A 19,841-nucleotide genomic window follows, 5' to 3' on the forward strand; every position below is an offset into this window, starting at 1 on the left:
GAAGAGATGGAAGTGAGGAATCTCACATCTCATGTTCCCCATTGGATACCAATGTTGTGTTACAGGGAGATGAGAATTTTGGGCTTTTTCCACTTACCAGGAAGCAGTAAACAATTCTCTTTCAATTCTCTTCTCAATTCTCAATGTCCCTTCCCTTGGATTGTTCGAGCAGTCAGAAGAAACAATTTCTGGCCCCAGTAAAGGCTTTTATATTAGGAAAAAGAGGGCAGAGAACAAACAGATGGCTCAAATTCTCCTCCAAGTGCACCCTGTGGGGAAACTACTTAATTTTTTCCTTAAGCTCTTCAGAACTCAAAGACAAAAGGCCCCTTTGAAGACCTTATTTATGGCAGAAAGTTCTCTTAACCTCTAATCACTGATTTTTTTTTTTTTTAAAGTAGCATCTAAATATCTTAGAAACCCACAGCAGAAACCATGGCAACACTCAAGTTCATAAGAATCTGGAAAGGATATGAGAACATTTGACCAAGTATCAATAACTCTGTGGCAAAATGATTTCCTCTTTTTCTTCATACCTAGTGCCATTCTTCAGAAGAGGAATGAACAGAATGAGTCATGATCAGACGATCTAATAAGCAGCTAAGGCAATACAGTCTTCTCTTTATTAGTAGTATAGTCAGCAGCAACTACCAAATAAAACCACAATATGTATGTGTTGTAACTTACCATTATTTTTATGTTGGATGCTGGAGCCGAAACTTAAAGGATTCTCTGCAGAGAAAAATACACTAGTCTAAATGCTCACAGCTCTAAGGTTTGGGGAGAGACTCAAGCCATGGATGCAGTTCAGGTACGATGAGCAGAACAAATAACTCTAAAGCATCTAAGTTGCAGTGATAGTTGCTTGCAAAGCCTAGGACAACAGGTTTTGTTGTCATTTCACTTTGTGTACTGGGGTAGGATTTCTTCCTCAAAAAGCACAGAGTGTTTTCTATGTGAAGCAAGATCAAACTGTAGAAAATTAAAGTGATGATAGAAAGAAAAGATGAATACCAACTGATTATTCTACATAGGCATATTATTTTTAAAGGAGTCTAATTTGGATCACTACTTTCAAGTGTAATATTCTCATTTCTAAGCATAGCTGACATCCTTGTAGGTGTCAGACAAATTACTAATAGTTACTTCAGTAACTTGCCAAAAATGAGCCTGTTTCAAATGCATGCACATTTGCTAAGAGAGAATGGTCACCTAGCCTCACATTTAGCCTTGCCAGCTAGAAGTCCACATGTTTTCTTATTTTTATCTGCCTGCATATTAATGGGAAGTGAGATGTTCCTTCCTGGTTTGCTTTCCAGGTTACAGAAAGGGATAAAAAAAGCTACATGCCAAATCCCTTGCCCAGATTGTACACAGTGGTGTTTCCTGGACATTATTTCAAAGAAAAATTGATGGAAAGCAGTGGCCAAGGGATTGTTGTCAGCTGGCCCAAATCCTTTATGGTTACCTGGTTTCAAAAGGTGGAGGTGACAGGCCAAGTGAACAGAGTACAGACTACCATAGGCACCAAGGGGTCCCAGCTGCATCTTGCAGTCTTTCAACAAGTCACAGATTTGAGTGCAGGTAACATCTACATCCAATTTGTAGACCAAACTTCTGTTTGATCAATGCACTGTCCTTCCAAATAGCAGCAAATGACTACTGGTTATATAGTTCTCAGTTAATGATAACACTTTAAGATCAGGAGCTGTCTGTCATTATGATAGATCAATTAAGATCTCTGTTCAAGTATAGTCAAGGAAAGCAAACAAAACACTAGGACACATTGGAAGCAAGATGTCCAATAGAAGAAATTAGTATGACGCCACTCAGTATAATCAATTTTATGTCCTTTACATGAAATACTATGTTTGGTTCAGTTGCCCTAGCATTGTAAAAATAACTTTGGAAATTCAGTGACAGGCAACAGTTTAGAGCATGGTGGCATAAGAAAGCATAAACATACAAAATACTGAGTAGTACAGACAAAAGTGTATTCTTTATCTGTTCTCACAACACAAGAAAAATAATGCATCTAACATAAAACACGGCAAATTTAAAACCAATAAAAGGAAACACCTGACTGCTCAGCACATAATTAGCCAGCAGAACTCTTTTACATCAGATGTGACTCAGGTGAGAATAACGATCTATAGCTTCTGGAACAGCCTATCTCAAGCAGCACATACCTCTGTCAAACTTAGGACAAAAAAAAGAAGAAAAGGAACATGCCACTTGGGGGATCTTAGTTCCATTCCACCAAGCTCTGTGTGAAAAACCACTACCAGCACAGGCACAGAGCATCCACTTGTTCTGGTTGTCCTCCAAGGCAGAAAGCTGAGGATCTCCTTCCAAATCCTTCTTTACTGTACCTGATTCAAAGAGGGAATCTAAAGTCATGTTTCCCCATATAATTGTACAGCACCTTAGAAATTATGGAACCAGTAACTTTTCTCAGTTTGTTTCTCCCAGTGTTTCCTGCTAAAAAGATTGAGCTGGCCTTAGATTCAGCTATAAGAATGTTGGGGAGATTGTAGCACCTATTTCCACACTAGAGTTTGGCACTCAAGTATCTTTGAGGAACATGGCTTGTGTTTTGCTCCTTTCTTTGGCATTTCTTCCTTGTTGGCTTCTGTAAAATCCTTTTGTGCCTTCTGTATGGCACCTAGGTAACTAGCTAAGAACTAAAAATCTCTGCATGGCAGAGCACCTCAGTACTTCTGTGGATTTAGGTCAAGTCATTTACAAAACGCTTAGCATGTGTTGATAAGAAAACCAGGAAATCCCATTTCTTCAGCAGTGGTTACAGAGAGCTCACAGAAGAAGGTAAAGACCATTCTGCTTAAGTAGGTGAATAATCCATTGCAAACAGAGTCTCTAACATGATATTTTAAGAATGCTCTCCAGTTTCAAAGCACAATTATTATTATTTTTCTTTTGGCAGTGCTTTGTTCTGCTGAAAGCTGCTTTTCTCTATTACACTGTTCCTGGTAATAGAAGTCTAGACTTCTATTGCACAGTCTGATTGCCCAGTCTCCAACCAATGGCTCATAGAGAGTGTTTGCCTGCAAGATCCTCTGACATTGGTTTGAGTTCCACAGGAAGAAAAACATAAAACTAAGACCGGTAGGGAGCACAGCATTTAACATGATATTGCCACTGGTATATTACTTAATGTTTTCATGCCCATGAGTCTATGAAGTTTGGAATCTACAGATCAGGATAGGCTGAGCTCTCAGAGGTTCATTGTTTTAATTAGAATTAACTAGGAAAACTAATTTGAATACATAATTTCCTAATTAAAATGTAATCTAGTTAATCAAAAATTCAACTTACTGGTTGGCTTATATGCTATTTTAATATGTTTATCATATTTACTTGGGGAAGAACCTATTGTCTCACCACAAAGCATGAAACTAAAAAAAGTTAAAGGCAGAAGAAAAGGAAAAATAAAAAGTACTAACAAATTGACTATATAGATTAAAATTGTACTACATTTATACACCGAAGCATTTCAATGAATGAAGCATTTCAATGAATGAAGCATAGGTGCTGAAAGCAAGATCTTCATCTTTCTGGCCAGAAAATGCTAGCACTAAAAATTCTAGGTGTGCTTAACTTTATTTCTGAGACTAACAAAAATACTGGCCTTGGAAATATGAGTTATGTACAAAACAAATAGACAATAAAAGACAATACATGAAAGGCAGATATTTTAGGCTTAGGAAGGACAATGTAATCTCTCCAGGAATGTCTCTAGTTTTTGCTATAATTTAGGTATTGGTACAACAGTACAGTAAAAGAGTTTGCAGATGCACATTGATGCAATAAATAACTTCTGAAGAACAATCATAAACCAAAGAATTTCACCCAAATTGAACTTAAGTTCGTAACACATTTATCCATTAGCATTACTATGTCCGGGGAAAGTATGCACGTGCATGATGGTACCATTTGTTCAGCGTTTCAGATGATGACATTTTAAGCTACATAGACACTTCTCCCTTCCATTCTGCAGCTGGATGTCCTGGAATCCTGGGCCAATACAGATTTATGTTGCTTCTGAATTATTTGAGAGAACAGGAAATGCCTTGTCGTATTGGTAATGCAAACAGCCAACAAACCCTTCCAAAAGGCTCTGGACAGCCATTCAAAACAAAAGAATTCTGTTCATCTTTGGAGTTATTGCAATTAACAGCCTGCTAAATGAGACCATGATCTCAAAATGCCTGTTCCTCAGGATTATCAGGACAGTAGCTGCAAACTGGAAACGAACAACTGCTGCCGCCGAGATACACCACAGCTCAGTCCCAGACTCTTGTGAAGCTTTAACTGGCTTTGGTGATGCATATGGTTAGGAAGGATTTGAACTGAGATATTTGAGATAGAAGAGCCTCCTGAGTTATCCAAAATCAGCTTTGTAGTAAGGCTATAATATCTTGTAATACATTACCAGTTACAATTGCAAAGAACATTACGAATGCAGTGAAGGTTTAAAATTCTTCACATAAATCTTCTTTCCCTTGGAAAGTCCAGTAACTAGCTGTACTGGTTTTGGCTAGGATTGAGTTAAATTTCTTCACAGTAGGTAGTATGGGGCTGTTTTGGATTTGTGCTGAAAACAGTGTTGGTAATACAGGGATATTTTAGTTATTGCTAAGCAGTGCTTATACAGAGTCAAGGCCTTTTCTGCTTCTCACACCATCCCACCAGCAAGTAGGCTGGGTGTGCACAAGAAGTTGAGAGGGGACACAGCTGTGACAGCTGACCCCAACTGACCCAAGGGATAGTCCAGACCATACGACGTCACGCTCAGCAATAAAAGCTGGGGAAAGAAGAAGGAAGGGAGGATGTTCAGAGTGATGGCATTTGTCTTCCCAAGTAACCATTACGCGTGATGGAGCCCTGCTTTCCTGGAGATGGCTGAACACCTGCCTGCCAATGGGAAGCAGTGAATGAATTCCTTGCTTTGCTTTGCTTGCATGCACAGCTTTTGCTTTATCTATTAAGCTGTCTTTATCTCAACCCACGAGCTTTTGCACTTGTACCCGGATTCTCTCCCCCATCCTGCTGGAGAGGAGTGAGCCAGTAGCTGTGTAAAACTGAGCTGCCTACGAGGGTTAAACCATGACACTAGCATGCTTTGAACTCAAATGCTATGTTTCTCATAACCATAACCTCGAAACTAACTGTATTTTTAAAGACAGCCCAGTTTCAAATAAATGGGGCAGAGTTAACTATAAAATGGATAAGCCTAATCCAAAAATTGCAAAAATCAGGACTAGCATCCTCAATGCCTTTTGCCCAAAATTTTAACTCTGTTTCAAGCCTCTAGCAGAACTTAGTCAGAACCACCAAGCCATACTCATCTCTGACTGAAGCTCATGCAAGGTCAAAAACATGCATAAGCATCTACATATGAATCTAACTAGCTTTTACAATAATATAGCAACCCCATCTCTCAATAACATGTATGTTGCTACCCACAAATGTAAGAATGGGAGTACTGAGTCAGAGCAAGGCTGAGCTATAGCCCAACATCTTGTCTCAAACATTACATGCAATGGAAAGCCTACAGAAGAGCATAAAGGCATATATAGTATATTTCTCTAATACTTTGATAGTCTCCAATCATTTTTAGCTCAAGCACTTCCTGAGCTAGATGTGGTTGCTATGTATTTATATAATCTTCAATTGACTTCTTTTCCACAGCCTGGTTCCATGACCCCATGTAAATTTTTAGTGCCCTTTAAAACTTGCACTAACCAACACAAGCGCTTCAGCACAACACTAAAAGCAGCTTCAAGTTCAACCACCATGTCATTATTCACAAGACATTAGTTCTTGCCATTCCCAAACTTCAGTCAATCTAGCAAGCCCTACCCAAAACATCAAAAAATTAATCTGTTCAGTCTATATTCTCTAAACCACTGCTGTAGCCTAAACCTTAAGAATACTTAACCTCAGGAACACATGCTGGCAGTGGATAAAACCTCAATCATAAGCCTTGGGTGAATCCTTACCCTAGGCATATGGGAATTCAAGTATGAATTAGTAATGACACTATTTTTTCTGTTCTTATTGTACCAGCCTTTAATCTTAATAACAAACATCAGGTAATACTAGGCTTTGGTGCATCAACCCACTGTACAACAGCAGTGCAGCAACCTGCTACTCATCGCAATCCATCGGGCACACAGCTAAACTTAAATAATTTCTTCCAGCCAGTCCAGGCTTCAGCATGTCTCTGCAGGTCCTTAAGGATCCATCAGCAGTAAATATTGCTCTTAGTTACTGCTCTCCCCAAAAAGAACTCCAGCACCACTCTGACCTTCCTCTAGACATCTGTGACCTCTGCCTGTGCCACAATTATCCCTAAATCAATTGCCTCTCTTGGCACTGACCATAACTTCTTGCTTTTGTCCCTGATAACCCAAACCCTACTTCAGATAGATGCTGATGACTCAAGTGTAATTCAGAAGATTGTGCTCAATGGCATAGAGCTTCATCAAATTAATTTTAAAAGCATTTTAATTCATTATCCATTCTTACTAGCCAGAATCTCTTTCAGCGCCGACAAAGACATCAATTCCTATTCACTATAGCCATTGAAACCTGGGAAAGATCAGATTCTCAGTAGCCTCTAATGATGCAATTAAGAAAAGCTATAAGGACAGCAGTTCTTTTGCGCTCTTCAGCCTGTCATCTCCAGCAACTGCCTAGCTCCTGAAGGGAATTGCTACCTAATTAGAAAGCAGTAATGAAGAGAGACCCAGTGGAGCATCCTGCAGAGACCCATGCGAAGTCTGGCTTAGCAAATCCAAAAGAATTTTCCTGCCTTCTCCGTATGCTCCTGAGGTCCCACTCCAGCATTGCAATATATCCACCAATAATCCCTGATGATTTTCCACAGTGCAGATGTACTGTGCTGACTGTTGTAAGCATTTACAGGGGAAAAAGAAGCCTGATCTCACTAGAAATCAAGCAAAGTAATTTTAAGTTGATCATAATATATTGCCAGATGTTTGCACACATTACTGTCAGAGGGCTTCTGCATTAACGTTATCCACAAGAATTGAAATCATAACACTGTAATTCTTTGTGGTAAGCACTGACAGGTCTCAGGATTTTTTTTTTTAAATTATTTCTAAAAACTATTAGCCTTTTTTCTTTTTTATACTACTGATATTTCTATCCAGTATTTCAATCATTAGAGACATATAAAAACAAGTAGCATTTACTATCAGAAAGACAATATTAGACAAAAGACAAAATATTGTTGACATTTTTATCCCTGCAACTTTGTCTAAAGTTGTGTTCAAAAATAAAACAGAGATCCTCTGGGAAAACCTACCTTGCAATTACCACAGAATACTAAACTTAGAAGGCAACGTTTTCTCAGGCAGCCTGCAAACATCCATTCCTCTTTCAGTTAGAGGGATAGTAACATTACTTAAGTTCTCATAGATTTACACAAAATTTGTACACTACAAGTTGTCTCTGTCTCACAAACGCACTGAACAAGCTGGGTAACAGAATGAACATAAACAGATGTCAAGGAAGTATCTGATAAGTAATTGTCATATCTCCAATGAACACAGCTCCAATCTTACAGTGCGTGTGTAAGATTTACTTCTAATCTCCACAACCCACTAAAAAAAGACTTGGTAAACTGCCTTTGATAAAACATTTACAATCATTACTAACACTTGCCTACTATTAGGAGAAAATCATTACCTGAGGAAACATAGAACAATCTGTCCAACACGGGGATTACGAACCAAAATGAGGACTAAGTCACAGGGTTACAGTGTATAGTTGTTTTATCACTGTCTTTGGCAGTTTTTCTCAACAGTTATAAATATTAAAAGCATCAGCATTAATCATTTTGTCCCAGACTCCTGCGGAATCAGCTCAGTACTCTTCTGATTTTTCTTGACAACAATGATACAAATCTAGCCTTAAGTCAGAAAATTGAACATTCTCTGCATTTGGGGCTAGAATTGTACTTTCTAGTACCTGAATAACATTTGCATCTTCTTCTCATGGACCTGCAAGCACAGAATATCTTAACTGTAATACAGGTATTCCTTACTATACAGCATCTTTCCATTTCCAGATAAAGAAATAACATGTCAATCTATCTGCTGTCAACTGCATTGCCATCATTCTAACATCACAAATCCTATGGCAAAGGGGAAAGCACTCTAGAAGCAATGTTGAAAATTGGAAAATGAAACACAGCCTCCTTTTTGCATAAATCACCATCTGCAGTTCTATGTTTTGACCATAAGCCTGATCCAAATAAAAAGCTCCCTGGAGACTTTAGCAGACTGTCGTTCAAAACTTGAAACTGCCTAGTTGCTTGTTCTCTCCATAGAAACTCTGTAGCTTATAGCAGTGGTCTCCAAAGTGGGGTGTGCGCACAAGCTAAAAAATATTAGAACTTCAGTAGTGCATGTATATAATTTATAAAGAAATAAATGTATATTGGGGGAGGTGCTCAAAAATTTTTTACTGATAAGGCTGCAGGATCAAAAAAGTTTGGAGACCACTTGCGTATAGCATGAGTAAAGAAAAGAAGTATGTTTCAATGTTTCCATCCTTTCAGAGGGACTAAGAATGCTAAAATGTCTTTTTGGTATTGGGTTTGGGGTTTAGATTCCAATCTATCTGGTAAACAAGGGCAAGCAAGAAGAAAGGCTCTTCAAGGTGTCAAAAGTGTTCTCAAGGGTAAACCTTTAGCCCCACTGTGTTCAGTTTCCAGCTATCAACAATTTTCACTGATTTCAGCAAAACCAGATTTTCACCCAGATCTTTGACTAGAGAGTACTAAGATGCGTGTGGGTTTTCAGCAGGATGAAGATCTCACTGAGACTAAACACTGTAGTAGAATAGAGCCTTTAATCAACTCAGAACGCACTTAAAAATTAGAGAGCAAAACAATATGATTGAAAGTGTAGCAAGTGCTGAATTCAAATTTGTAAATATTTTATTTATAGCACCATTCTCTACTGTTTCAAGAGAAAATGAGGCTACTTTTTCTGTAAATTTTTGGATTCAAGACAAGAATTTATTTACACAAAGTTTAGAATAAGCTGTCACCAGCTTTCCTTTATTTAAATTCATTATCTACAGCTCAACAGATGCTAAAGTAAAATCTTTCCTGACAGCTTAAACAAGAAGGTTTATCAGGTCAGTTGCTGAACTTGGCAAGACATGCATTGACCTAAACCAACATTTTTTCATCAATCCATCCAAAAGGCCTTAGTAATTTTGCAGAATGATAAAAAGTGAGTACAGATAGGTTAGTCAGGAAATTAGTTGCTGTATCAGATTTGCTGAAATTTTAGATTTTTTGTGTCACAGATTTCCTGGTTTCCCCTTTTACATTACCAGCATTTCTGGTAATATATATATAATATAAATATTAATTGATACAAACACAAACAGTGGTAGTTCTGTATATTAAAAGCTGTTCCATCAAATAAGAGGGTTGTTTTGTTTTGTTTTAAAAGGTCACTTCATCCCTTCATATGCCTAAATATCTTTCAGGACAATAAGGCGTCATATGGAAATTTATACAGCACATACACTGAAACATCTACACCTTTACTGCTAAGACTTGCTCCTGTTTACAAGGGCACTCTGCATCACAATGGTAGAGCAGATAAACCCAAAAGACATGCTACAGTTTAAACAGAAGTTACATGCTTAATGAAAACAATTAATACAAGCTATACAAAGTTACATGCTTAATGAAAAAAATTAATACAAGCTATACATTCTGTGTCTTGAAAGTTCTGCATTACAATCAGGCTATTGTGACAGTTTCTTCCATAGTTTAGTAACATGAGTCACTAAGCCACCGTTAGGACATCTTCAAGCTACTACACTTTATGTGATATAAAGTGATAAAACAGCCTTAGTGAAGGGAGTAAACATTCCTGTGCTCTGATTCTTAGCTAACGTTGAATTAACATTGGCATATGCTAGACATTAGTTGCATTGCAATTAGTTGATAATTGCAGAGTGAGAGATAAATCATGTCTCCTGGCCTTTAGGTCCAACATGAGATTACAAATAGAATGCGACCGTATCTCCTAGGTTGCATTTCAGAGGTGTTTCAGTAAAACTTATTATTCAAATAGTTTGTAACTAAATAGTCTCATCTCAACTTGATACAGGGAAAACAATTTTCTAATCTGATTTATCCATCCTGGTTTCATTTAATAAAGCCTAAAGTAACAATGTACTAAAGAAAGAGACAGATACTGTTCTAGATAGTCTGATACAAATTACTCATTTGAGAAGAATGATTTTTACAAGTTATTATGTATGATATAGGGCACAATTAACAATTTTACTATATAAAAAGTACATATTTTTAAACCCTTCATAAAAAGATGTATCTTAATTTAATGGAACAGCTAGAAAAGTTTCACACTGTAAGAATGCCTACTGGGGGACAAAACCTGAAATACTGGACAAAATCTTCTGGGTGACAGCCCACTCAGTTTCACATACACTGGAAAGTAAGAAAATACTTCTTTTCCTCTAACAGTGCTAAAAAATAAAAGTGTCCCTTACAGCTTAGATATCGTCAGAAAAATTTTTATAAACTGCTTGAAGCAGTAAATACGAGGGGCTGCATGGCTATGGCCCAAACAAACAAAAAAAAAAGAGTTACTAAGCAAAGGGATGCAGTGAGGAGAAGGGAGGAATTAGAGATACTGGCTGCCTGCAACTGCAGAAAAGTTATAAAAATGGGAATCAAGGTGTGAAATACAAAACAGAAGTAAGAAAATATGAAATAAGAAGCTACTATGTAGCAAAGGGCTAGGTAACTGGATATGAAATAAGAACAAAGGGGCATTTGAAGATTGATTTCAAGAGAGAAATAAGTGATACAACTGAATCCTTTATTTATGGAAGGAAAAAGAAGAAAAGGGCATGAGCACATCCATCAGATACCTTTTTCATCTGAATCCTGCCAGTGCCACATGTGCAGGCTTACATACTTTAGGATGAGAAAGCTGCCCAAAACATAGAAATAGAACTTGCAGATCAAAATAGCAACAGTGAAAAGAAGTAAATGTTTTCTATTTATTTATTTGTCTTTGCAGGAAGAAATATACATCTTCACAGAAATACACAAATTCACACTAAATACCTAGCAAATAGTGAATCATTTTTAAATATCTCAAGAGATGCTACTTACGCAGAAATATTTAAGAAATTAATAGGAAGAATGATTTTTGTCCTCAGATTTATTCTAACATAAAGCAAACATTCAAGGCATGGGGAATTGTGCTTCCCTTCCGTAAATGAAACTGGTGTGCTATAAGCATCGTTAACCCTTTTGCCCTGAAAACTTCAGCTACCTTAGTTCCTCTACCTGATGAAAACGAGGGTGTATACTCCCAAAATTATCCCCTCCGATTCACAGCTTCGAGGTTCTTTTAAACCCAAATAACCCTTTCAGCGAACGCTTACTCCTCTCCACTCCTGACCGTAAGTCAAATGCTTCATTCTGTGCGCCGTGGCCCCACACGCTGCCCCTCGCATGCAGAAACAGCTGCGTCACAAAGCCAGGCACCCACCCGCCTACCGTGGGTTTCTCGTCCCTACGGCTCTCCTCGAGGTCCGAGGCACCCTGTCTGCTAGTCCGGCCACGGTACAAGACACCCGCAACGTCGTTTTGGCAGGATGACACTACCGGACAGATGCATGAGAAATACCATCGGGGGAGGAAAGCACAACTTCCGTGCAGAGCTGGGCCTCCAGTTTAACCAACCAAACAAAATAAAACAACAACAAACCAAACCCCACCTCATCTGTTGAATGGAACCGCTTTTAATGAAGCACCCATGCGAGCGAGTCAACTTTCTTGGCCCAAGTTACGCGCACGCACAGGCCCGTGGGCGAGCACCTACGTCCAGCCTGTGCCCGCAGCCACAAGGCCGCGACACCGACGGGCGGCCGGCCGAAGGCTGCACCCTGCCGCCGCGGGCCTTAACGGCCGCCAGGGCCCGAGGAAGGGCGGGCTGGCGGCCGGCAAGCCCCGGGGGAAGTTTCCAGAAGGCCGCGGGGACGGCCGAGCCGCCTGCCCGGGAGCGGCCGCAGCAGAAGCAGCAGCAGCCCCGGCCGGGCACCGCAGTGTGCCCGCCCGCCCGCCTCGCACCCCGTGGCCGGCCGGCGGCCCGCGGGGGGCGGACAACCCTTCTCCCGCGCCCTCCCGCCTTCCCTCCCGGGGCTCTTACTCTTTGGCGGAGGCGCCCAGCAGCCCGGAGCTGTTACGGCTGCCGAGCTCCTTCTTCTTGCTCCCCTTGGAGGCCATGGCCGCGGGTCCCGCCGCGTCCACCGCGTTGCCGGGCGACCCAGCCCGCCGGAGGTAGCGGCTCCAGCGCCGCCCCGCGGCCCAGCAGCCCTGCGGCCAGCGGCCCCCCGGCATGATCCCCGTCCTCCCGGCACCCGCCCCGGCGCCGGCCCCGGCAGGAAGGACCGGCAGGCGCCCCCCGCCGCGGAGGAGGGCAGGCGGCGGGAGGAGGGCCCGCCGCCTCCGGGCAGCGGCTGAGGGCTGGCGGCCGAGGGCTGCCGTCCCGCGCCCCGTCCCGCCCGCGGGCACCGCACCGGGGGTCTGGCGGGGGGGGGGGAGGGACACGCTCCTCGCCGCCGTCGTCAGGCTGAAGGAACCAGAAATCCGGTATAAGGCGCCTTCGCGGATAAAAGGCTTGGCTGTGAAGGTGCTGAAATACTGCTTTGTGAGCCTACGCGGTAGCCCCGAGGATCTTTCCGAAGACAGTAACTTGAAAAAAAAGCTAAAGACATTTAAAAATGCGGTTTAGTTATAAATATTCTAACCGCGTGACCAAGTTTCTGTTGAACGGGTAAAGAGCAAAAGTACTGATTTGAAACGGTAGCAATTTTTTGCCCCTTTTTATACCAGTACGTCTGAACCACATGAGGAAGAAGCAAAAAAAAAAAAGTTAGTGCTGGAGCCTGGAGAGATTTTAGAGCTGGAATGTGCAAGTATTTATTTTCTTTTTCTGTTTCAAAATTATGCAACTAATTAATTCCTGATATGAAGCCTATGATTACCAAAGTGAATGGAGTTCCACCAAGGTCAGGTAAAACTAACATTAATCAGCTCCTTTTGAGTTCAGTGGATAGTTGACTTCAACTAAACTAAGCAGAATTTTTCAGAGCCATTCCAGAGATTATATTATTGCCAACAACTCCTAACTTTTAACCTATTTGCTGTTTCCCAATCTGTAGTGCATGATGAAAAATCTGTGATAAAACAGAATATACTTCTTTGCTTATTCAAGCTAAGTCTTTTTGAAATACAAAAATCAATGAAAATTTGTCAAATTGCAGAGGGCATCAGTGGATCAAAAGATACAAAGAAAATATGCAGATGTTGCTACATCTAGAGGCTTATTTTAGACAAACATCAGATCTTGATCTATATCAAGATGACAGAAGGCCGGATACATACTTCTAAATTTCAAAGTGGAAAATTCTTCCACATCTTTGCATTTCCTTCAGCATTATGTCCAACAGCATCCATTTTAAATAAGGTACCTTGGGACACTTCTCGCTTGAGAACCAAGTAAACATTCCAGGTTTATTTATTTCTTTCTTTTCAAACTGAGCAGCTGGTCTCTCTTCAGACAATTACGCTATCAAATATTGATCAGAGCATGCAGATGAATAATAGCAGAGACAGAGGTGAATTCAAGCAGCTGGCTACCGCTTCAGTGCCAGTGCAGGGCTGTTAACCTCCACACCTTGCTGGATGCTGATGCAATCTTGCAGACTGAGGCTGGAACTTACAGGACTGAGTTTGTGACCCAGAACACTGATAAAACCACCTCGGATAATCTGCAATGTCCATCTATTTCTCTGAGTCCCTCTTCCTTTCCTACATTCACTGGGCTAAGAGACTACTGTGGAAAAGTATCTATGAAACATAGGTGTAAGAGGCACTTGTGAAAGTTTTCCTGATAGGAAAACTTCCTTCCTGATCCCATGGCAGATGACCAGTGAGGTTTGCAGCATCCCAGCAAATATAATTCTTGTAATACAATTATGTGAAAGACAACAGAAAAGTAACTGAAATTCGAGTGCGTCTCTCTGTAAACACTTTTGGGTGGTGAAGGAGGAAAGACAGAAACCAGAAGAGAACATGCATAAGCTACAGAGCCCTTCATTCTTTGCTCTGTTAAATAATAGCTGCTACATATGAAGTTCAAAATGCACCTTTTTGCCATAAAATTCTACAATAAGTTTGTTTGCAAAGAGTGATGGCATTAAAAGCACGTATCTAGGTGCTTTGTGAAGAAAAAAAAAAGGGTCTCGAGTTTTGCATCCATCAAGTTACATCTTTTTATTTATCCAAGAACTTAATTTAGAATTCCATAACCTAACAGCAATGACAAGGGCAGCTTGTTTGGAAAGAGAAGTTAATCTGAATTTTAAAAAAGCTAGTTTTGTAACTGGCAAAGAATCTGTAAGATCAAATCAGCTGTTTCACTGACCCAGTGTCTCAAGCCATGAAGTATCTCTCACAGACACTCCCTGAAGGAAAAAGTTGTTAGGGTAGAGGCAGCCTTACAGTTGGAAAATGAAAACAAGACAATAAAACAAGAACAGTGAATGTTAGGAACCCATTTAGATATAGCTAAACAAATACTAGGATAACAGGTACCAGTTAGCAATGGATGGGTGGCATTCTGGTCAACATTCTTCTAAGACACTGTTCAAAACACTGGGTTTTTTTGTTTTTTTTTTTTCTTCCCTTAAACCATCACATCATCAACTGCTATCGCACACACAAGTCACAGGAAAACAGCCTTTTAGTCCTAAATAGTTTGCGCTTTTTGGTAGCTACAAACACTAGCTGGAGAGAGCAGGAAAAGAGTAACTATGAACAGGAAAACTACCAAAGCCCATCTCAGGGGTCCTAGAGCTCAGATTTAACTCTCCTTTGATTTTACAGAAGGCACAAGGATTCCAGAACAAGACAGGAGAAAGTTTTTGCCTTAACAGAAGGCCTGGGAGTATGGTATGGGGGGCAAATCTTAATGTGTAGAAATACCTGATGGGGAGACTAAAGACACTGAGAGTCTTCTCAGAGGTGCCCAGTGACAAGATTAGAGGCAATGTGAACATTTAAATACAGGAAATTCCTGTTAAAGATTTTTTTGTTTTGTTTTTATTACAGTGAGGGTGGTCAAACATTGAAACAGGTTTTCCAAGGAGACTGTGGAGTCTTAATCAAATTGGACATGCCCATGAGCAACCTGCTCAAGCTCTGAGCTGGGGTGTAGGACTACATGATCTCCCAAGGCCACTTCCAACCTTACCCGTTCTGTGATTCTGGGAAGTTTTCCATGAAAAAAGGGTTAGACACAGAAGCTTCTGTAAGAACAGATGCTGTATTTTCAAGCACGAGGTTGTGACAAAGTTAGATAGGAGATGAAAGGGAGGTGAAATGGATTTTGATTTTCTTTTGCTTGGGTTTTGGAGGGTTTCTTTTTTTTCCATTTCTTTTATCAAAGGACAGGAAAATTCAGGTTCTGAAATGAATTTGTTTAGCAGATCAGAAAGAAAGGGTGCTTTTACTTCCACTACTCTCTTCTGCTTATTTACTAAGTGAAAGAGTAGGTGGGAGTGAGATAAGGAAGATACAGGTCAGTGGGAAATTGTGAATGGGGGAGGACAGCAGTGGGCTGGCATTTCAGGAACAGCAGGCAGTGAATGATCAGAAAAAGGGTGAAAGGGCATCAAAAAAAGGGAGGTTGTCTGTGGAGATTGGCAACACCTGAGAAAAAGGAAACCCTGCAGTATGTGATAGAGCTTGGGAGGAACAGCCTGTGCACAGAGTTAGGAACAGTCAGCTGCTGAGGTGACATAGGACAGGGAACTGAACTTGAGCAAAACCATCCCCGAAGGGACAGACTGAAACTGTTCACAAGCATCTGTATTCTGTTAGGTCTTAAAGTCAGCCTGAGGTTAGGGAGCAAAGTGGGGAAACGGATTATATGAGTACCTTGGGTAAACTGATGAGAGTAAGACAAGGTAGGGGAAGAAAACTGCAACCAGCTGCGTAACAGAAAATAGTCTTCTCCTAAGCACAGGACCTTCTGCCCACTGCCATTTCAAAAATATCTTATGGTACTGTGTCTCATCTGATCTTGCCAGGGATGTACTTTTTCTAGCACTCCAGCCTCCCCTGAATTTGACACGGTGCTAGAAAGGGTTCTGAACCCCAGCTGCGTTACTATTTCCACTTACCTTTTTGTTAAGTTCTCTATTTTCTAGAGCACCTTTTGATCACATTGTCATGATACAGTCTCATTTTGGGGGAAGACAGCCCCAAAATATTCGATAAAATACCCAGCAACTGTCCAAGCCCAATTTAAATATAGCTGTACCATTGAGTTCCATGGGACCACTCAGGGCACATACTTAACTTTAAGCCAAAGTGTTTCCGTGGGGACCACCGCAACTTTGATCTCTCTCCACTTAAATATTGGGCAAAGAAAGAGTAGGCAGCCAGAGCAGACAGCAGAGGAAAATTAAAGTAGCTCAGAGAACTGGGCAGTGCCATTGGTGTTCCCCAGGGCTCGGTGTTGGGCCCTGTTCTGTTTAATATCTTTATTGATGATTTGGATGAGGGGATTGAGTGCACCCTCAGCAAGTTTGCAGACGACACCAAGTTGGGAGGCAGGGTCGATCTGCTTGAGGGTAGGGAGGCTCTACAAAGAGATCTGGACAGGCTGGATCGATGGGCTGAGGCCAATTGTATGAAGTTCAACAAGGCCAAGTGCCGGGTCCTGCACTTCGGTCACGGCAACCCCATGCAGCGCTACAGGCTTGGGGAAGAGTGGCTGGAAAGCTGCCCGGCAGAGAAAGACCTGGGGGTGCTGGTTGACAGCCGGCTGAATATGAGCCAGCAGTGTGCCCAGGTGGCCAAGAAGGCCAATCGCATCCTGGCCTGTATCAGGAACAGTGTGGCCAGCAGGAACAGGGAGGTGGTTGTTCCCCTGTACTCAGCACTGGTGAGGCCGCACCTCGAGTACTGTGTTCAGTTTTGGGCCCCTCACTACAGGAAAGCCATTGAGCTGCTTGAGCATGTCCAGAGAAGGGCAACCAAGTTGGTGAGGGGCCTGGAGCACAAGTCTTATGAGGAGCGGCTGAGGGATCTGGGGTTGTTCAGTCTAGAAAAGAGGAGGCTGAGGGGAGACCTTATCACTCTCTACAACTACCTGAAAGGGGGTTGTAGTGAGGAGGGTGTTGGTCTCTTCTGTCAGGTGGCTGGAGATAGGACAAGAGGAAATGGCCTCAAGTTGAGGCAAGGGAGATTTAGGTTAGATATTAGGAAAAATTTTTTTACTGAGAGGGTTGTCAAACATTGGAATGGGCTGCCCAGGGAAGTGGTTGAGTCACCATCCCTGGAGGTATTCAAAAAGCGAGTGGATAGGGTACTCCAGGGCATGGTTTAGGGGGCATGGTTAATGGTTGGACTTGATGATCTTGAAGGTCTTTTCCAACCGAAATGATTCTATGATTCTATGATTGCCTTTCTTTTGTAAACTTACATTTGATGATTCATAACTAGAGTATCTTTCTATGTCAAAATGAAAGACTTCCTGGTTTTGACACTGTGTGAAATCCCTTACCTAAAGTTTGGAGTTGAGGGCAACCGTGGCAATCTAGCTATTGGAATTGTTAAGAAATGGGGATACCGACAGAGGAAGTAGTATTACCTCTTAAAAAAATTATAAACCTTCGACTAAAAGATATGATGAATTTTGATTGTAGCCTGAGGGATGTCTGTTTTTAAAATGAGAATACCCAATCTTAATGCGGTGTTAACTACTGAACTGTAGAGCCTATTAAACCTCTTAGTACACCATTTTACTTTCGTATTTTGTTATTTACAACTAAGGATGTAACTTCTTTGCAGGAGATTTAAAAAGTTAAGTCGTCTTGTTCTAAGTTAAGGCATGCTGCAGATCATAGCAAATCCTTTTTAATAGTGATTAACTTCAGTGCAGTTTTAAGTGGGGTTGCAGTTGTGTATAAACACTAAAAGCAAAAAGTTATACTACTTTAAAAATGCAAAATATAAGATTGCTAGATAAATATTTTGTAACATAAATGTGATTAACATTCTTCAAGAAAAATCAGGAACAAGACCATAAATAAATATACCTGTAAGATGTCTTCAAACTTGTTTTTCCAATCTACCAAGTAAAAATAAATCATCTTCTCTAAAAACAAAAAAAAATACTGCAACACAGTTTACACTCTTTAACTTATGAAACACATAAAAATGACAGAAGTCATTATGAAACTTGTGCCATAATACATACGACACAAGTGCCATCATAACCATTTAAGCTGTAGTAAGTCTCATCTAATTGTGCTTAAAACAATAATCCAATGAATACAAATGGCATCCTGATGGACAATCTCACTGAAAGCCCTTGCTCCTTAAAACACTAAATATTGGAAGGCAATGATTTGGGGTACCTTGATGCAAAGCACAGTTGAAAACAGCAGTTCTTTAAGCTTCAAGCAAAGTAGTTTGCCTGTCTGATGGGTCAACCCTGGCTGGACACCAGGTGCCCACCAAAGCCAATCTATCACTCCCCTCCTCAGCTGGACAGGGGAGAGAAAATAAAATGAAAGGCTCATGGGTCAAGATAAGGACAGGGAGACATCACTCAGCAATTACCATCACAGGCAAAACAGACTCAACTTGGGGAAATTAGTTTAATTTATTACCCAGCAAATCAGAGTAGGATAATAATAAATAAACCTGAATCTTAAAAACACCTTCCCCCCACCCCTCCCTCCTTCCCAGCTCAACCCCACTCCCGGTTCTCTCTACATCTTCCCCCCAGTGGCGCAGGGGAACAGGGGATGGGGGTTGGGGTCAGCTTGCCACACCTTGTCTCTGCCGCTCCTTCCTCCTCAGGGGGAGGACTCCTCACTCATCCCCTGCTCCACTGTGGGGTGCCTCCCATGGGACACAGTCCTCCGCCAACTTCTCCAACATGGGTCCTTCCCACGGGCTGCGGTTCTTCACGAACTGCTCCAGTATGGGTCCCTTCCACAGCGTGCAGTCCTTCAGGAGCACACTGCTCCAGCTTGGGTCCCCTGTGGGGTCACAAGTCCTGCCAGAAAACCTGCTCCAGCGTGGGCTCCTCTCTCTGTGGGTCTGCAGGTCCTGCCAGGAGCCTGCTCCAGCACAGGCTTCCCGTGGGGTCACAGCCTCCTTCGGGCATCCCCTTGCGCTGGTGTGGGGTCCTCCACGGGCTGCAGGTGGATATCTGCTCCACCGTGGACCTCCATGGGACAGCCTGCCTCACCATGGTCTTCCCCACGGGCTCCAGGGGAATTTCTGCTCCAGCACCTGGAGCACCTCCTCCCCTCCTTCTTCACCAACCTGGGTGTCTGCAGAGTTGTTTCTCTCACATGTTCTCACGCTGCTTTCTGGCTGCAGTTTCTGTGCCCCAGCAACTTTTTTTTCCCTTCTTAAATCTCTTATCCCAGAGGCACTACCACCATCACTGATGGGCTCAGTTTTGGCCAGTGGTGGGTCTGTCTTGGAGCCGGCTGCCATTCGCTCTGTCGGACACAGGGGAAGCTTCTAGCAGCTTCTCACAGAAGCCACCCCTGTAGCCCCCAACTACCAAAACCTTGCCAAGTAAATCCAACACAGCATGTACATATATCCACAGAAGCATTAGCACTTCAACTAGCCAGATGCTGTCCAGGCAAAGGAGACTAGAAGTAATCTTTGTGCAAAATACAACTATTTC

At 41.7% G+C, this 19,841-nt stretch overlaps 1 protein-coding gene across 1 annotated transcript in view; it reads right to left on the reverse strand.

The window, feature by feature from the left end:
* ADGB (androglobin) overlaps positions 1-12,454 on the reverse strand; it is a 122,134-nt gene extending 109,680 nt beyond the window's left edge. Inside the window, exon 1 of the mRNA XM_052784793.1 lies at positions 12,264-12,454. Coding sequence (XP_052640753.1) covers positions 12,264-12,454 — 191 coding nt within the window. The remainder of the gene's footprint in view (positions 1-12,263) is intronic.
* Positions 12,455-19,841: the final 7,387 nt, after the last annotated feature.

This window comes from Harpia harpyja, chromosome 4 (genome assembly GCF_026419915.1).
Source record: "Harpia harpyja isolate bHarHar1 chromosome 4, bHarHar1 primary haplotype, whole genome shotgun sequence".
Taxonomy (NCBI): Eukaryota; Metazoa; Chordata; class Aves; order Accipitriformes; family Accipitridae; genus Harpia; species Harpia harpyja.